Source organism: Manis pentadactyla, chromosome 5 (genome assembly GCF_030020395.1).
Source record: "Manis pentadactyla isolate mManPen7 chromosome 5, mManPen7.hap1, whole genome shotgun sequence".
Classification (NCBI taxonomy): domain Eukaryota; kingdom Metazoa; phylum Chordata; class Mammalia; order Pholidota; family Manidae; genus Manis; species Manis pentadactyla.
In genome coordinates this window covers 163,939,942-163,959,392 of record NC_080023.1, presented here as the reverse complement: position 1 = coordinate 163,959,392, position 19,451 = coordinate 163,939,942, and the positions used below count along the sequence as shown (strand labels likewise).

The 19,451-nt window shown below is 37.4% G+C and overlaps 1 protein-coding gene across 3 annotated transcripts in view; it reads left to right on the top strand.

The window, feature by feature from the left end:
• The window catches only part of SERINC3 (serine incorporator 3), a 39,540-nt gene that overhangs the window by 6,918 nt on the left and 13,171 nt on the right, over nt 1-19,451 (top strand). For 2 of the 3 annotated variants that reach the window (XR_005028057.2, XM_036902203.2), the window contains exons 2-10: nt 4,495-4,656; nt 5,257-5,450; nt 6,580-6,659; nt 7,324-7,461; nt 10,401-10,570; nt 11,331-11,421; nt 12,221-12,404; nt 15,763-15,990; nt 16,632-16,790. Coding sequence is in view for 2 of the 3 variants with exons in the window: in XM_036902203.2 (XP_036758098.2) it covers nt 4,495-4,656; nt 5,257-5,450; nt 6,580-6,659; nt 7,324-7,461; nt 10,401-10,570; nt 11,331-11,421; nt 12,221-12,404; nt 15,763-15,990; nt 16,632-16,770 (1,386 nt within the window). In the remaining variant the exon portion in view is untranslated. Of the gene's footprint in view, nt 1-4,494; nt 4,657-5,256; nt 5,451-6,579; nt 6,660-7,323; nt 7,462-10,400; nt 10,571-11,330; nt 11,422-12,220; nt 12,405-15,762; nt 15,991-16,631; nt 17,555-19,451 lie in introns of those variants that run through there. The other variant, XM_036902202.2, reaches the window with a different exon arrangement.

Sequence of the window (19,451 nt, the reverse complement as noted above, 5' to 3'; positions counted from 1 at the left end):
ACAGGGGCTTACAGCCCTGAGGCTGGCAATTGATAGAGACCTAGAACAACTCCGACAGACAATGTCAGACCTGGAGCAATCCCTCACTTCCTTGTCGGAAGTGGTTCTACAGAACCGAAGAGGCCTGGACCTCCTGTTCTTAAGAGAAAGTGGGCTGTGCGCAGCCTTAAAAGAAGAATGTTCTTTCTATGTAGACAAAACAGGTGCAGTAAGAGACTCCCTGGCTAAACTGAAGAAAGATCTAGAGAAAAGACGTAGAGAACATGAAAGTAGCGAAAGATAGTTTAAGTCTTAGTTCAAATACAAACCTTAGTTCGCTACCCTCCTCTCGGCCATTGCAGGGCCACTAGTCATCCTGCTGTTGCTGCTTACGATTAGCCCATGCATAGTTAACAAGCTTGTTAAGTTTGTGCGAGAAAAGATTGACACTGTCCAACTTTTAGTCCTTCGTCAAAAGTATCAGGCTCTAGATGCCGCTGTAGAAAATTCCTCAGTTTAGTCAAGAAAAGGGGGGGATGTAAAAGAATGCAGGAAACACCCTAGAGCGAGAGCCACCCAGTTTCCATACCCTAAGGGGGATGAAACTCGTGGGGACGAAACTCGTGACAAGACGTTAAGAGATGCTTGTGCGAAGGTCAGACAAGCGGCAGGTCCCCGTTTCAACTTTATTAGTTAAAGCATGAAGTGTGTTTTAACTTCATTAGTTGTGGTAATGTATGGGTGTTGGTGTAATAGCTGTAGAAATCCTATATAATCTATACCTAAAGTTGCTTGAAAGTCGACAGCTCGGACTCAACCTGCGTGTCAGGGGAGGTGCTGTCGGCCCCAGCTAGCTGGCTGAATAAAGACTTTGCTTAGATTTACATCTCCGTGCCTGCGTAGCTTGTTCTCTAGAGAAGCCCCAGAGTCCTGAACCCTAACATCCTGAAATAATTCTTACCATTACCATGCTGTACAATTTTTCTATCATGTTAAAAAAAAATCTTGGTCAATTGATTTTGACAACCCACTAATGGGTCAAACTCAACTATTTAAAATAGATTTAGGAAAAGTATAGTTAAGGAGGTCATTAATTAAGGAGTAAATTTGTAATTTGAAACAAAAGATGTCTGTCTTCTAATAACTTGAAACATATTTTGGCTTTGATGTAAAGGTAAGACTTTGCTGCCATCAGAACATTTATACCTATAAATTGCTTGTATATATTTTTAATACCTTTTGTTCAGTAGAAACAGCAAGGAATTAGTGTGCCAGAGGATGGAATGCATGAGAGGAAGACTAATAGCAAATGAAGTCAGAAAAGTAGAAGAGAGCCAAATCATGTAAATAGCCACTGTACCATTTTTTAGGCCAATTTAAGGATTTTTACTCTTTGGCTTTCACTCTTCAGTGATAGTGGGATCCAACACAGAAAAGAGGAATGATATGGTCTGACCTGTGTTTTAAGAAAGTTGCTGTGTGGAAAATAGATGGTAGGAAAGAAAGGGTAAAGCAGTGTAGGGAGAGAATAAGCTTTTCTTCCACCCTCTGAAGGGTTAATGGCTGGGGGGCCTGTGAATTAAACTGAGAAAAGACAGATTAGCAAAAGAAAACAGTTTAATGTGGGTGCAACACACATACATGCAGGAATGCTCAGTGATGAATAACTCCAAGGGGTGGTTAGAATACAGGGTTTATAGTCTTTTCTAGGGTTTCAGAAAGGAAGGAGAGAGCAGGGCTTCTGTGGCCAGAACAAATCTGTTTCTTTAGGAAAGACAAATGAATTTTTAGAACAAATATAATATAGGAGTTTGTGATAACCCTTGTATATGTAGGTGCAGGCACCTTTTTGTCTTCTTCATGGCCATAAAACCCCCTTGAGAGAGAATTAATGGCAGCCTCATTTCCCAGATGTTGCTGCCTTCAGTCAGAAGAGGAAAGCCTCAAGGTTTATTTTCCTGCTTCTGTTGAATCTCAGATACCTTCATCTTATTAAAATAATCTTAGTATCAATTCTGGGTTCCAAATGGATTGCTCCAGCAGTGAGACGGAGCCACTGCATTTGATTCCAGTGAGAGGTGATGGTAGTGGCTTGGACCAACATGACAGCTAAAGATGCTATGAAAGTGGTCAGATCTAGATGTATTTTGAGGGTGGAACTAATGTGCTGACAGATTGAATGAGGGTTTTGGAAAAGGAGAAGGCATCAAGGATGACTCCAGCTTTTGACATGAGCAACAGGAAGGATAGAATTGTCATTTAGAGAAATAGGGAAATGGGATAACATATAGTAGGACAGGTTTGGTTTGTTCCACCGACTGAGTACCTACTGTGCAAAGGTGCAAGAGGTAATACTAGCTGGTCCCCCCTCAAGGTACTTAAATTCTCATGACAGTTATAAATAAGTTAAGTAGGTGTATTGGTTTGCTAGGGGTGGATAATAAAATACCACAAACTGGGGGGCTTAAACAACAGAATGTATTGTTTCACAGTTTGTAGGCTTGAAGTCCAAGATTAAGGTGTCAGCAGGATTGGTTCCTTCTGAGGGTGTTGAGGGAGGATCCGTTCCCCCCATGCCTCTTCCTTAGCCCCTGGTGTTTTGCTAGAAGTCTTTGGTGTTCCTTGCCTTGTAGATCTCTGCCTTCAGTCTTTACTTAGTGTTCTTTTTGTATTGCATGTCTGTGTCCACATTTCTCCTTTTTATGACACCAGTGCCCACTCTTCTCCAATATTACATCGTTTTAGCCAATTATATCTGCAGTGACCCTAATCCCAAATAAGATCATATTCTGAGACACTAGGGATTAACACCTCAACATATGGATTTGGAGGGGGACACAATTCAATTCAACCCATAACAAACAGTATTTAGTAGGCCAGAAAAATTTATTAGCTAAAGGGAGTCACGAATGTGAGAGTGCAGACAAAATAAACCTGAAGTAATCAGTGTCATTGATTCTGGCTGGAAAACCTCTACTTCTGTCTGCAGCCAGGTACAGACTTCTCCAAATATTAGTGACTGCCATGACAGACTGAGCCCCTACTGGTTAGGTAATATGCTGGGTGCTATATTCCTGACACTGTCTTGTTCTTCACATAGTCACTCTGTTTGTGGAGGTGTAATGCCCATTTTTACAGATGAGAAAAGTAGGCTTTTTAAGTAACTTAGCAGCTTGCTCCAAATCACACAAAACCATGGTATTGTCCACACAAAGTACCATTGACAAAAAGTTAAGATTCATACTGAGACTATGCTTTCAGATCAGAATCTCTGGGTACCAGCTTCTGCTGATGATTCTGAATTAGCCTATCCTTGTAATGTGACTTGATAATGCCAGTCTGTCAGAGCAATTCAAGTGGTTTCTAGTAAAGCATATATAAGAATGACTCAGATTATGTCCTTTCATCCAGAATGCTCATTAGATTTTAGCTGACCCTATATCCAGGTTCTTTTTTTTTCTTTTAATTGAGGCAGAGTTCACATAACTAAATTAACTATTTTAATGTGTGTAATAATTCAGTGACATTTAACGCATTCACAGTGTTATGCTGTCATCACATTTGTTTAGTTCCAGAACATTTTCATCGCCCCAAAGGGAAACCTGATAACCATTAAGCAGTCACTCCCTTCTCCCTCAGAACTCTGGAACCACTAATCTGCTTTCTGTGCATTTACCTATTCTGAATGTTTCACATAAATGAAATCATACAATATGTGAGCTTTTGTGTCTGGCTTCTTTCACTTAGCATGACCTTCCTAGGTTCACTCATGTGCCAGGTATCCGTACTTCCTTCATTTTTATTGCTTAGTAATACGACATTGTGTGAATGCACCACATTTTACCTATTCATTCATCATTTGATGGATGTGTGGTTTGTTTCTCCCTTTTGGCAAATAGTGCTTTGGACATTCATGTATGACTTTTATTTGAATACCTGTTTCAGTTCTTGGGGTGTATATTTAGAAGTGGACTTGCTGGGTCATATGGTAATTCTATGTTTAACTTTTTGAGGAATCTCCAGGTTACTCTTGAATGGAGCTAAATGGCTCTTGCTACCGTTATTTATAAGGGTTTCCATGTAATGTTGGCTTTATGCTGTAATATCAGATTTGGTAACAAAAAGTCTCAGTAATTAGCAAGTAGAATTAATTCTCAATGTTAAGATTTTTAAAAAAATAAGCTGTCCATTTGAATATAACATTTATTGGGCTCTTATGATGTTTTAGGCACTGTGTTGAGTTACTCATTTTATCCAACAGTGTCCGAGGGACAAAGATTCTTTTATTGAGTCTGTTTTACAGATGGAGAAACCAGCTTAGATATGAACTTACTGAAATGAAGTGACAGACATAATATTGACTCCAGAGCCCATGCTTTTACCACTTCCTCTTAGCCATATTCTCTCCGTTACAACTGTCAAAGCCTGGTTTGCCTCCTCTTCTATTCTGTGACACTTTGTCCTGAAGGAATCCACTGATGGAGGTCTCAAATGGATGTGGTATGCTTATTGCAGGTTCCATGCCTCTGCAGTGGTGCTTCATGTTTGCTGTGTAGTTGCTGTCCCAACAGTAAGAATTCCAGTGTGACTCGCCTCATCTATGCTTTCATTCTCCTCCTGGGCACTGTTGTATCCTGTATCATGCTGGGGGAATGGATGGAAACTCAGCTGAAGAAGGTAAGTAGAAGTAACAGTAGCCTTAATGTACTGATTATTTTTATTATTTTTTATATTTTGCAAAATTTTGGTTGAAATTAATGTTCTTATTTCTTCACTGCCAGGTTCATTGTAATTGCTGGGTTTTCTTAAATTATATTTGGGTATAGTCAGAACACAGAATGTGAGGGTATTAGTCCTTTTCTAGAAATAAAGGGAGTCATGGGCAGTATCCTCAGGCTCTAGTCTAACACCAGAGAGAAGGACACTAAAAGAGTAGCCCTAAAATGTTATCTTTCCATGTAGGTTTACAATTTAAGCATTTAACTAGACTAGCCTGTCCCCTTTGGAAGGAGTGAGTTGTACCATGAGAATTTATGGGGAGCTGGGAGATAGCCTCATCAGCAGAAGAGAGCACCTCACTTTTGTTTTCAAAATGCAGGTGGTTTATACTATTTGGTGACAAGATTATAAGTGAATTGGTAGGCAAAGAGAAGAAACCCACAGGCTAGTCTTGAGTGGTTGAAGTAGTCAGTTTTATAAATCTGGTCTTTCCTGTGGTATAGAATTTTCTCCGTTTAAATGTGGATATTGTTATAGCATTGAAATTGCTTTTTCCAGATTCCTGGATTCTGTGAAGGGGGATTTAAAATCAAGGTGACTGATCTAAAGTTGGATAAAGATTGCAATGTGCTGGTTGGTTTTAAAGCTGTCTATCGGATCAACTTTGCCTTGGCCATCTTTTTCTTTGTCTTCTCTCTACTCATGTTTAAAGTAAAAACGAGTAAAGATCCCAGAGCAGCAGTACACAATGGGTACGTGAGACTTACTTTGTTATATTCTATTTATGTTGTTATAGTATGGTACGGCACCTCCCCTTCAGCAGTTAATAGTGCCATTCTGATGGAAGCAGTAGAGTATGTAAGTCAGTGACCCAGTTGTATTTCTGACCTTTTACCCATGTGAAGTTATGTCAGTGTTATTTTCAGGCGGAGCCCTGTGGCATGGGAGGTGTGGAGGGGATGAGGAGAGTCTGGTCTTTTTTAATATCTTTGCTCAAGTTCCTAGATTTTTTTAATTAAACACCTATGAAATAGTTGAAGTACTATATACTAGGCACAACAAAGAACCATACACATTTTTTATTCTTTCTATTGATAAAAGACAAACATGTACCTGATATATTTTTAAAGTATACAGAGAAATAAGCACTGAATATACTTGGGCCACTTATTTACATATTCTGTTGTTTCCCATTCTTGACCCAAGGATCCCCTTTTACATAAAATTCTCATTTGAAGACTGAAAGTTTTGTAAATTTTTTATGTATTATAGTCCCATTTTTACAAATACAGTAATTGAATTTCAGCAAGGTGAAATAAATTGCCTGAGATTTTTCAGTCAGTGAACTTTGGAGCTTGGTTTGAAACTCAGGTCAGTCCAGTTGCAAAGCCCGATTCTTTCCGCTCTGCCATACAAGATGTCTTTAAAGATTGGAGACTGAAAGCCAGGTTTGGTCCTAGCTTTGCCAGTGATGAACTGTGTGATGGTGGGCAAGGCACTTATATCCTATCTTGTAAAAGAAAGATTAGGTGATAACTCTTTACCAGATCTAATAGTTAATTGCTCTATATTTAGCTAATAGTTCAGGACTGTCCAGAATTCTAGAAAAAAAAATCCTATCTTTAAGTACTAAAGTAGGGAAATTCTTAAGTTACATGTTTCTTATCATGAATGTGAATGATTTATTCTCTGTGCTTATGTTTGTCCTTCAATTGTATGAAATACTGAATAAGGTGGCTTCATATCAAATGAAGAAATAAGCCCAGACAGTTGTGTTGGAAATGCTACTAAGCCTTTACTTTTACATTTCAGAAGTTTGTTTTTTTCTCAGTGTAAGGGTGAAAATTTACATTTCACAAATGCACTTTTATATTTTATTAGGTTTTGGTTCTTCAAAATTGCTGCCATAGTTGGTATCATGGTTGGATCTTTCTACATCCCTGGGGGCCCTTTTACCACAGGTATGGCTCACTAATGGCTGGCTAAGTATAATATATACAAGTCTACAAATGACTGAGATAAAGCTGCATTTTTAATTACTGATTTTGTAGAACTAGCCATTAAATGAGGTGGAATCCAATTATATGACTTGGTACTAATACTTAGATACTAATTGATTGACTGAAGCCAGAAGGCATTCAGCCCACTTCTCAACTGTTCTAGAACCATATGTTAATTGTTTGCCAATTTTTTAATACACTTTCTCACATGGCAATACAAAGTTAATTGGAGAGTCTGTCAACCTAAGGACTTGTAATTCATGTGCTCTACTCTCCCTTTCATAACCTGCTGATTTGCCATTGCATCAAGTGATATCTGTGGATTTCCACTGTGTGTTTCCCCCCCATAAAGGGAAAGGGCTTGTAGTACCATTGGGATGTCAGATCTTAGGCTCCCCTTGGCACAGGCTAGAACAAGTTTTAAAAGGTCTGAAACCCAACTGAACACTTCTCAGGCCTTTCCGTTTAGAATTGGACCAATCTTGGTGTACTGCTGGAGACAGAGTATGTCTTCACCACCTCACCTCTCTGTTACTTGAATTGAAATCTTTTTAGAATGTTGGACAGTAACATTCTGAAATGTTACTTCTGTGCTAAAGAATAACTTTGTTCTTTTGGTTTATAGCTTGTTTTTTTGTTGGGATGGGAGGGGCCGCCTTCTTCATCCTCATCCAGCTGGTGCTGTTGGTGGACTTGGCTCACTCTTGGAAGGAATCCTGGGTAAATCGAATGGAAGAAGGAAACCCGAGGTGCTTGTATGCTGGTAGGTATTTGACTTAAACTCACCTATGAGAGCCATACTGCATTATGCTGCATTAAAGACGGTGTATAATAAAAATCTCCATTGATTGAAATGTATAAACTCCCAATGTAGGGCTGACTTTTTAAAAACTGTAATTTCCCAGTAGAGTCATTTCTGAGTTGTATGCAGTACTGGACAGGAGTAGCCCAGGTAATATAAATCATTGGATTCTCCCAGTTAATTTATTTTGAGATTGGTAATGTAACTAGATGTGGTTAGATAAGGAAAAACAGTTGTTTTTAGTAACAGTTCTGGTTTTGATTTCCTTGTTCCCATGGACAGGGGATTCAGATGGGTTCTGTATGTGGGGCAGCTGCCCATACACCTCAGGCAGATAAAGCATAACTTGGGGATATTGTGGTTCACTTCCAGACCACGCAATAAAGTGAATCAAGTGAATTTTTTGCTTTCCTAGTGCATGTAAAAGTTAAGTTTATACTGTACTGTAATTTATTAAGTGTGCAGTAGCGTTATGTCTAGGAAAACATTGTATAAAAAAATAATTTATTGCTAAAAAAGAATCATCAAGCTTTCAGTGAGCCATGATCACTGATCACAGATCACCATAGCAAATATAGTAATGGAAAAGTTTGATAAATTGAGAATTACCAAAATGTGACACAGAGACATAAAGTGAGCAAATGCTGTTGGAAAAATGGTGCCAGTAGACTTGCTCAGTGCAGGTTTGCCGTAGACCTTCAATTTGTAAAAATGCAGTTATTTGCTAAGTATCAGTAAAGCAAAGTGCAATAAATAGAGGTGTGCCTGTAAAGGTAAACAGTCCTTAGTCCCTTAATCAGAGTGTCACCCCATGCCCCTGGTAAAAGCTTTCTGGTAGGAGAAGGGCAATTAACATTTCTAAGTTGAGAATAGAATTTTTAGCCTGTCATAACTGGGGGAGGGACATTGGAGCCCTCTACTTAATTAGGGTCAATGACCCAGCCATAACTCATTTTTTTAAATAATAGTTCAAAGTCCTTGCTGCTGTTCTTCTCCCATTATATGAGTACGATGTTCAGTGTCAAGAACTCGAAAAGCCAATAAGTTAAAAAGAAAACAAATTCCCTCATAATTCCAGTGTCCAGTAATTATTATTCACTGTTAATATATTAGTCTATATCCTTTCAGTCTTTTTTCTATGTGTATATATACATCTATGTAAAGAGAGGAAATACATAGTTGAAAAATATGTGTGAGATGTTTTGTGTTTTATTTTTTAAATGTATTACACATTTGAGTAGTTTGACTATTTTTAAAACTTAGGAATAGTTTGTGAATATGTTTGGCTACAGTACAGCAATCAACACCAAATAATATATCTTTAAGCACATTTCTGATTATTTTCCTAGAATAAATTCGCAGAAGTCGCAGAAGTAAGAGTGAAAGGGTATGGATATGGATGTTTTAAATGCTTTTAGTATATATTATCAAATTGTTTCATTTTCTTTTCATCTTATTTAGCTTGCTTTTTAAATGAAAAAAAGAAAAAAAACAGACCCCCAAAATACTATGTTCACCATAAATAACACTGATAGAACTTTATAAAGAATTTAAAAATATATATAAATGATAAAACATGCAAATCTCCACCTACCTGAAACCCACTTTCCTTTCCAGATGTAACCACTATTACTGGACCTTTGTGTATTCACATACCCATGTTTTTGTATTTAAATGTAAATAGGTTCATTCTATATATTGTTCTGTGACTTGCTCTTTTCACTTACTGTATAATGAGTTTATTCCATTCAGTCAATATAGTATGTCTTACTCATTTAATAGTTGCATGGTATTGCAGTCTATATAGTTCTGTGGTGTCCCATGGCATAGTATACCATAATTTATTTGACCGTTCCCCTATTTTTGGTCACTTTGTAATGACTACTTCAGCAAAATACTTTAAAAATTGTCTTTACCATTTATCATTGCAGGTTGAGAATCCTGAAACTCCTTTACTTCTCTCTAAAACAATTTATTTTCTACCTGTTTGCTTCTCTTTTCTGTAAGTCATTTTGGATCACAATACTCTAGCAGAATTTAATAATGAACTTCAGACTTGCCATACTTTGGAGCAACTAAAAATAGAGAAATCTTTTATGTTTACATGGAAAAACATAAAGAACTATGCTAGTAACTTTGTATACATTATCATTTTATAGTAACATATACATCATTTAATTTTAAACATGCAAAATTCATTTAGATTATAAGTGGAAACTAGTTTTCTCAAATAAGTTTGTGCTTTGAATGAAATGTAAGTTAATTGAGCTCAACATTGTTACAATTTTCATGTTTTCTAATTTTCAATTACACAGCTAACTGTTGGTTATGCATGTGAAAAGAAAGGAACATTATTTTAGATATTTGAAAAAAGCAAATGAGCCACTTTCCCACAATGATGTGGTGTCATTGTGATAAGAAGCGTGGTTTAGGTAGCTAGTGACTGCAGAGAAAAACTGCCATGAGATACATCTCTCTCTTCCATTTTCTGCTAACACCATTCCTGGCATTTAGCTTACTGTGAACTGGGGGCCCATTTTGAGGGCACAGGAGTCTTATAGATTCCTAAGAAAAAGCTTATAACACACCTTATTTAGCATGTAGTTAGAGTTTACTCTAGCTGGAATGATCAAATGTCTGGTTTTTCAAGCCATGAAATCAATTTAGGTAATCCCAGAAAGTGAACTCAGTTGCTTGGTGAATTTTGGAATTTACCCTTGAGCCAACTCAACACATCTGAAACTTCAACCTTGGGAATTCTGTAATCTCACTGTAAATTATTGATCACCATAAAAGTGAGATAATGCCTCTTTATTTTAATATTGAGGAGAAGAAAATGGGTCTTCATTATAAAAGTATATTACAATTATAGGCATTCATATTGGTTTCTTTTTTTCTAGCTTTACTGTCTGTCACAAGCATCTCTTATATCCTGTCAATTGTCTTTGTCGCGTTGCTCTACGAACACTACACCAAACCAGATGGCTGCACAGAAAACAAGTTTTTCATCAGTATTAATCTGATCCTTTGCATTGTGGTTTCTCTTATATCAATCCATCCAAAAATTCAGGTATGGCTGTTTGCTGCTGCTTCTGTGAAAGATTTTTTTTTTTCCTGAAAGATTTTTTATTAATGCTAAACTCGTAAAACCTAGGTAACCTTTTTATATGAATGTATGCCCTAATTCATCCACTCATTTTTTAACTACAAAATGTGCCATTGAGTACTTGTATCATAATTATGTGAATAATTTCCCTATCATTAAAAAAAAACTTTGGTAACTTGGGAATTTTTAGCTCTTACAAAATTCTTTATGTCATGAGAATGAGTCTTAGGAATCATTATGTAACCAAGATGTCTTGGAATTAAATGAGAAAAAATAATTGATTTTAATATTAAAAGCAAAACTCATGCCTTCTGAGTTTTATTTAATTACTGTAATTTTTAAAACTCATGAAATTTTTAGATACGAAATTTGAAAAAGTGACAAACCTGAAGTTCTAGAGAGATGATGAGTCACCTAGTTAATAAGCGGCAAAGCTGAGTTTAGATGCCACTGCGCTAAGGGATTAGTAAATCCAAACCTCTGTGTGATATTCAGGAATTTCCAGGGTTGTGAAATACCTTGAGAACCAGTAGTACATGGTTCCTTTTCCTTGGTTCTTTTTTGAGCTAACTTTTAGTGAAAGGTTACTTGTCATCTTTGAACTGTCAAACATCATCAGGCTCTCAGTTAATAACAGTTCAGTGGGTTCCAAGGAAGCACACTGGATTTTTAGAAAGTCAGCCCTTTCAATTCCTGTGGTATTGTTTTCTTTTTGATTCCATAGGAACATCAGCCTCGTTCTGGCCTCCTGCAGTCCTCTGTCATCACCCTCTACACCATATACCTCACGTGGTCAGCCATGTGCAGTGAACCTGGTAAGGGAATGTCAATAACACAGTCCTTTGAGGAAAAGAAAGGTCCTTTGGTGGGTGCAAAATCTAGAGTTAAAGTTAGTCAAACAAGCTAGCAAACAAAAAACTTCACTTACATGTACAGTGTTCACCGTCTGTTTGTAGATACTTACTTTTAAGTTGTAATCTCCATGTCCATGCATAGCTGACAGCATAAAGGACCACAGTCCTTTGTATAGTCTAGGTTTTTCCTGGATTAAGAGGTTAAGAGCTGGACAAGGCAACATTGTTATGACCCTTTGTAGAATTGTTTTAATTGAATTTTGTTTTGCTATGAAAGGCTCTGGAAGAAACAGCTGTAGGAAATCTTTTGTGGTCATTATGGGATTGTTTCTCACTCATTGAGGTATTCTATGGACTTGTTTTAAAGGAAACAAGTATTGCAGACCTTCCAATGATGACTTCACTTACTTTTATTGTATTCCTGTGTAACTGTAAAAACAAAATTAGGGATAAATTCTTGGTGCATAAAGCCTTTCTACAACTATAGAACCAGAAAGATCTATCAGTTAAACTTCAAAACCAGTGAAGTCAAGATTGACATTTATGAAATTTGACAAATACTTTGTTTCTTTCCTTTTTTTCCTAAAACGAAGTCTCTGCTTGCAACACAAATATGTTACTGACAGCTACGTTTCTGGTTCTTTTAAAGTATAGCACTCCCATGTTTTACATCGTGCCTGAATGCAAACACACCCATCATATCCTTTCTGAGAACAAGATGAATTAATAACTAAGGATAATAACAAATTCCCATTTTCAGATCGTTCCTGTAACCCTAGACTGTTGAGCATCATTGCACATATGACTGCACCAACCTTGGCTCCTGGAAATTCAACTGCTCTAGTCCCGACTTCTGCTCCATCACCAACAAGTGGTGGGCAGTTTCTGGATACAGAGAATTTTATTGGGCTGATGGTCTTCGTTCTCTGCCTTTTGTCTTCTAGGTAAGTTAAAAAGTACTTAGGACAATGTTCTCATGAAAGTAAGAGTGAAGAAGCCGTTTTGCTTTCAAAAGGCAGTGCACGAAATTAAAAACAACTTACTTTATTAAAAGTCTTTGAGTTGCCTTAATTACCCAATGATGTGCATTTCAGTAAATCGTCTCATCAGGTAATTCCTTCCAGCCTTCCAAAGAGATACCTGTTCCTTTGTATAGGGGATAAAGTCCTTACCTGACCCTGGATGAACTAGAATAGTGGCTCTGAAATTGTCTTTTTATCTTTATTTCTTGATCATTGTAAATAACGTCTAAACAACTACAGATAACGTCTTTAGTTAATTCAAGATTCCAGATATAATCTGTTAGCAGTTTGCAGTCATCCTCATATCCATTTGTATTGCTATTTTGTATATAATAGTGTATGTTACTTTAACAATTTAAAAGTATGAAATATTCAATAAAAAAGGGCAAGGATATCAAAATATAAACTAATAACATGAGGGAGAAAAGTATAAAGTAGGAAATGAAAGTATCCTCCCTCCAAACCTGCCTCTTCTGTGGTTAACTAACATTTTGGTACATATTATTTCCAGCTTTTTTCTTTGCTTATAGTTATTGTCTTTCAGTCTATCTGTATCTATATAATTATACATAACTTTATATATATCATTTAATATATAATTTTAAAAATAAATTAGGAACATACTATATAAATACATATACTATTCTGAAATAGGAATTAATCATAATTTGGACAGTTTTCTACAATATCATGTTTTTTTGTTTTTTTTTAATAGCTTAAAATAGGGTTTGGCAAACTAGAACCCTTGGACTGGCTCCCTATTTTGTGAATTAAGTTTATGGAACACACCTATATTAATTTGTTTTGATACTGTCTCTGAGTGTTTTTGTTTGTTTTGCTCTTGGTCTACCCTTTTTTTCTTTGACATACAATTCACATACCGTAAAATTCACCCTTTTAAAGTGCACAATTCAGTAGTTTTTTTCATACATTCACAGGATTGTGTGACCATCACCACAACCAATTTTAGACTATTTCATTTCCCCCAAAATAAACTTGGTACTCATAAGTAGTCAGTCCCCATTCCCCTACCCTCTAGCCCCTGACAGACACTAATCTCCTTTCTGTTTCAGTAGATTTGCTTACTTAAAGGTTTCATATACATGTATCAGTTCTTAATTTCTTTCTGTTGGAAAAAATATTCCATTGTGTGGAATAATACCACATTTTATTTATGCCTTCATCAGTTGATGGACATTTGGGTTATTTCCACTGTGGGGCTTTCATGAATAATGCTGCTGTGAATATCTATGTACAGTTTTTTGCACAGATGTATCTTTTCACTTCTCTTGGATATATGCAGGAGTACAGTTGCTGGATTGTATGGTACCTGTTTGTTCATCTTTTTGAGGAACTGCCAAAATGTTTTCCAAAGTGGTTACATCATGTTACAGTCCTACCAGCAATTTCATTACCTCCTAATTATATTATAATTGTCTTTATGAGTGTAACCATTCTAGAGGATGTGAAGGGCCACAGCATTGTGGTTTTGATTTGCATTTCCTTAATGACTAATAAGGTTGAGCATTAAAAAAATGTGCATATTTTGGTCCTTTGTATATATCTTCGAAGAAATGTCTCTTTATATCTTTTGTCTATTTTAAAATTGAATTGTCTTTTTACTGTTTTTGTACATGGTTTGAGGTAAAGTATCCAGTGTCATGTTTATGTGGTTATTCAGTTGTCTGAGCACCATTTGTTGAAAAGGCTATTCTTTTCATAAAAATTGGAATTCTTAAAGTAAAAATCATGGGTAGTTCTTCCAGATTTGAGTTACTTAAGAGAGAAGAAAATAAAAAAGAATAATTGAATTATCCTGGGCATCTCTGTCAAAATCCGATTGACCACACATGTAATGGTTTATTTCTGGACTCATGATTCTATTGCATTGATCTGTATACCTATCCTTACGCCTGTACCATTCTGTTTTCATTACTGTAGCTTTGTAGTAACTTTTGAAATTGAGAAGAGTGAGTCATCAGATTTTTCAAGATTTTTTTGGTTATCCTGAGTCCCTTTCATTTCTATATAAATTTTAGGTTCAGCTTATCAATTTTCTGCAAAAAGAAGGTAATTGAGATCTTGATAGGGACTGTGTTCAACCTGCTCACCAACTTGGAGATTATTACCATCTCAACAATACGAAGGCTTCTAGTCCATAACATCAGATGTATCATTTAGGTCTTCTTAATTTCTTCCAGTGGTTTTTCATTATTATGTCCTCAAACTTAATTTCGTTAAAATTTTTTCTAAGTTTTGTATTCTTTTTGATGGTATTGTAAATGAGATTGTTCTCTTAATTTATCTTTTGAAGCTCATTGCTAGAGTATAAAACTAGAATTAGTTTTTGTACCTTGGTCTTATATCCTGTAAGATTGTTTGTGGATTCTAATAGTGTATGTATTCCTTAAGATTTTCCATATACAAGTCAGGTGATCTGCAGAAAGAAATCATTTTACTTCTTTTCCTTGCCCGATTGCTCTGGCTGGAACCTCCAGCACAGTGTAGAATAGAAATGGTGAAAGTAGAATACTTATTCCTAATCCTAGGGGGAAAGCTTTTAGTCTTTCACTATTAAGTAGGTGTTGGTTCTGGGTTTTTCATGGACACCTTTTATCAGTTTGAGGAAGTCTTCTTTATTCCTAGTTTGAGTGTTTTTATCACAAGAAGGTATTAGATTTTGTTAAGTGCTTGTTCTGTGTTTGGTGAGACATCATGTGGTTTTTGTCCTTTGTATGTACTTTTTTATTCAGTCCTTTAACAAACTTTTAGTGAGCATCTGCTGTGTGCTAGAAATGCATAGGTGACTAAGGTCGTTGTTGTTAAGGAGTTCTGTGCACAGCAAGAGAGACAGGAATGATGAGTGTTGTAGCAGAGGGAAGCATAGGACCTGTAGAAATTTAATCCAGCCTAGTGATGTCAAGGAAGGCTTTCTAGAGGACATGGCACATAGAGAACTGAAGGATGAGTAGGTTAGCTGGGAGAAGGTTGTTGGTGGTACATTCTCGGCATAGAAGAAGCACTTGGGAAGTCATTGAAGGAGACATGTAAAACAGTGTATTTTGGGAAACTCCTAAGCAGTTAAACCATCATGGAGTAACTTACGAGAGTGGTATCTGTTTGTGATGATAGGCAACAGTTCAGACCTTGAAGCAGGGCCCTTCAGAAGGCCTTCAGTCCCCGAAGTAGGGGCAGTTCAGCCCTTCATGTCTGTAGACCAGTGGCAGCAGTTCATATCATGGCCCCTTTCTGATTCGCCTTCTTTGGGATCACTTTCCAGCATCCGTACTTCCAATAACAGCCAAGTAAGTAAGCTGACCTTGTCGGGAAGTGAGAGCGTGATCCTCCGTGATACATCTACCAGTGGTGCCAGTGATGAAGAAGATGGACAGCCTCGGCGGGTCGTGGACAATGAGAAGGAGGGGGTGCAGTACAACTACACCTGCTTCCACTTCATGCTCTGCTTGGCTTCCTTGTACATCATGATGACCCTGACCAGGTGGTACAGGTAGGAGGCACAGCCAACACAAGTGGAAGACCACTGAGCCCCTTTGGGCTGCCTGTGAAATCTTCCATTATCCTGACCTCAGAATTTCCTCTTAACCATAAAATGAAGTGTTCTGTGTTCTTTTCTGAACTACTTTTGACTTTTTTCTCCTCTTAAATTTAAAATCCAGTTGGAATTCTTAAAGTAAAAATCATGGGTAGTTCTTCCAGATTTGAGTTACTGAAGAGAGAAGAAAATAAAGTGATCTGACCTGTCTTTGTTCACTACTCCTCTGTGTCTAGAGATGACCATAATGGAGATTCTGATCAAAGTTAATAATGTGGTAAGGAAGGGAAGTTTCAGGGAGGCCATTTCAGTCTGGACTTTTATCGATATCCTGAACAGCCAGATGACCCTGAAGAACCATTTGTCTGCTGAATAGACAGGGTTTTTTATGCTGGCAAGAAGATAAAGGCTGTTTGAGAGGCAAAGTCCCCTGCTCATAGAAACTATAAATAGCAGTTTTCTCAAGTCCCTTCTAGAACATTACTATAGGGAGTAATGTCGGCCAGGTTTCCACGGGGAACTTCCTGGCTTTGGCTGGGAGGCTGCTGGATGCTGGTAAGCGGCACCTTTACCTGACTCTTTTCCTGTTTTCTTAGCCCTGATGCAGAGTTCCAGAGCATGACCAGCACGTGGCCAGCTGTGTGGGTCAAGATCAGCTCCAGCTGGGTCTGCCTCCTCCTCTATGTTTGGACTCTTGTGGCACCGCTCGTCCTCACCAATCGAGACTTCAGCTGAACCTCTGAGAATTCATAAAGGTCTCCTTTGCTGAAACCCATTTCCCTTTTACTTTTGCTTCAACTAAAATATTAAGTGAATGCTTTGCAAATTTGCAAATTTGACTGTCAAAGGGCAAAATGAGCTGAATATGCTTGATGTAGGATATAAACTTTTCATGTATATGTATATTGTTTATTTGTAAGAATATCGTGCAAAGGGAACATTTTTGCATTTTAAAGTGAGCTTACAGCTGTGCTGTGAAGAGAGTTCTTTTATTAAGACCTATAGGTTCCTACAACTTCGATTTAAAATGTAGGATAGAAAAATGTTGGATATTTGAGGCCATCGTTAATATATTTCTATTGCAGTATCCTTTAAAAGTAAGAAAAAGAAATAATGCATTTCTATGACAGTTTTCCTCCGTGAAAGCCTTTACTTGTGTGATACAAGTATTCTGTTCTTAGGAGGTGTTGCATCATACTACTTGGGGGAAAGTGTGTGTGCGGGTCCTTCCCAGAAGAGGTGTGGCTGACACGGCTGCTGCTTCTACAGCTTGAGTTTTTTTTTGTTTACTTTTTTTAATCCTACAGCATTGATGCTGCTTTGATTTCAGTCTGTGGCTTTGCCAGAAGTGTTAATTTCAATAAATGCTTTGTAGGTTTGGTTATAATTTAGATTCCCTTGGGAAAACAGTACAACTTTATAACTCTCTTGTTATGAATATGTAAAGGTAACATTGCATGTGCATTTATTATATTTGCACTGTAAAAGGTATTTGATTAAAATAGAGACTTAATTTTAAGGCCCTTTCTTTAACTGCTTTTATGAGTTAGCCATTCTGTATTTTTTAGACTTATATGGGTAGTTAGGTTTATCAAGCATCTGACATAATACACTTACTCCTTCTGAAACTTAAGGCCTAACTGGTGAGTACAGTCTTGAATTCATTAAAAAACTATGTGAATATCTTCTCTGGGTGAGACACTTGGGTAGATGAGCAGCAAGGCAGGCACTGTCAGGAAACTTCTTCAAGAGCAGTAGCACACACACAGGTAGAATAATAGAACAGTTTGTTCTCTCAGCAGTGATTTCCTGAGTGTCTGTTTGTACCAGGTCCTGTCAGGTCCTGGGATACAATTTAAAGCACAACAGACAGTGGCTTTGCTATCTTAGACTTAGATAAGACAGTGCAAATGAGTGGTCAGGTGGTACAATGTTGTATAATTAGTGCTGTGATTTGGGAATTGCAGAGACCCAAAGAAGAGTGCCTAGTAAGGAGGTGTCGTGGTAGGCTTTCTGGAAAAAGTGTCTAAGCCAACAATTGTTAGGATTAGCTGAGCGAGAAATGGGAAGTGGGCTGTCATTGCTGAAGAGTGGACACACTGCATGTTAAAGACAGATAAAACTTGTTCAGTAAATTTGACATGGGGAGAAGTGGGCAGGGCCTAGGTTATGAAGGGCTTTGTAAACACATAGAAGAATTCGGACCTTATCTTGAGGGCAGCAGGGAGCACATTCACAGTGATACATGAGCGAATTGAGTTTTCAGTCACTGCGGCTGATACAAAGAGTAGTTTAGAGAGATGAGACCAGGCATTCCATACAGGATTTGAAACAGAAGTGAAAGTGAGGATGGGGAGAAACTGACAACCAAGAATTACTTAGTAATTACAATTTAAAAATTAGCATTGGTTAGTACTGGGGGAGAGGTAAATTGCTGAGTGGTGCTGGTTTAATCACCTGGGCCAGTGGTTGTTCCATTCATATGGGGAGAGAGGCAGGAAGAGGAATGGTTGGGCTGGAAGGATGGAGGTGGTTCAGAGTGGCTAAGGACATACAGGCTTGGTAGTCAGGCTGTTGGAGTTTGCACCCAGCTTTCCCATTTTCTGTCTGTCAAATCGGTCAGCTAGTTTTTCTTGAGTACATGATTTGCTTTATGACCTTAGGCAAATGACTGAGTTAAGGTGTTTTTCCATTTGAACAAAAGATAGTACATAAAATTGCTTAGAAAAAAAGTTATTTTACAAAGTGCTTAACTCATTTTAAGCACTCTGGTAGTAACTGCTAATCTCAATATGGGCTAAAATGAGACTCAACAGTGTTCGAAAGTCACCGAGATATTCAGCCAAAACCTGATGGAGGCTAGATGGGAGGTCTTCTTACAAAATTAAACAGATTGATCATAGAGGGGACAGTCTCATTTGGAGTGGAGGTGGGAGTAGGGAGGCAGAGCTTGATACACATTGTTGAACCACCATCTTTTAAACCAGTGGTTTATATTAGGTACAGAGATAAAGTTGCAAAGGATTTGGGAGGCAAATAGGGGAGGTTTATCGCCTTACTTTGCTAGTGTAAAGCAGACATCCCATTTTTCTTAACAGCAGGCTAGCCAGATTAAGACCTTTAAAGATCATAAACTTCAAGAACATTTAGTGCGCCATCCCCCTTATGTAATTCAAAATAAAAGCAATACTAAACTGTAAAATAAGTGTAACAAAGTCCAATAAAACTTTAATATTTTTCTCATAATTTTGATATTTGAAATAACAAATTTTCTTTAAAAATTAGGGGGCAGTGTCCCTGCTGTGCTTGGTTGTACCCTAAGAGTAAGTTAAGTTTGCCTGTTGCTAGGAAACCCAGTAGTTACACTTAAGACTCAAGTGAACTACACGTGAGTGCTGAATTATACCCAGCATAAA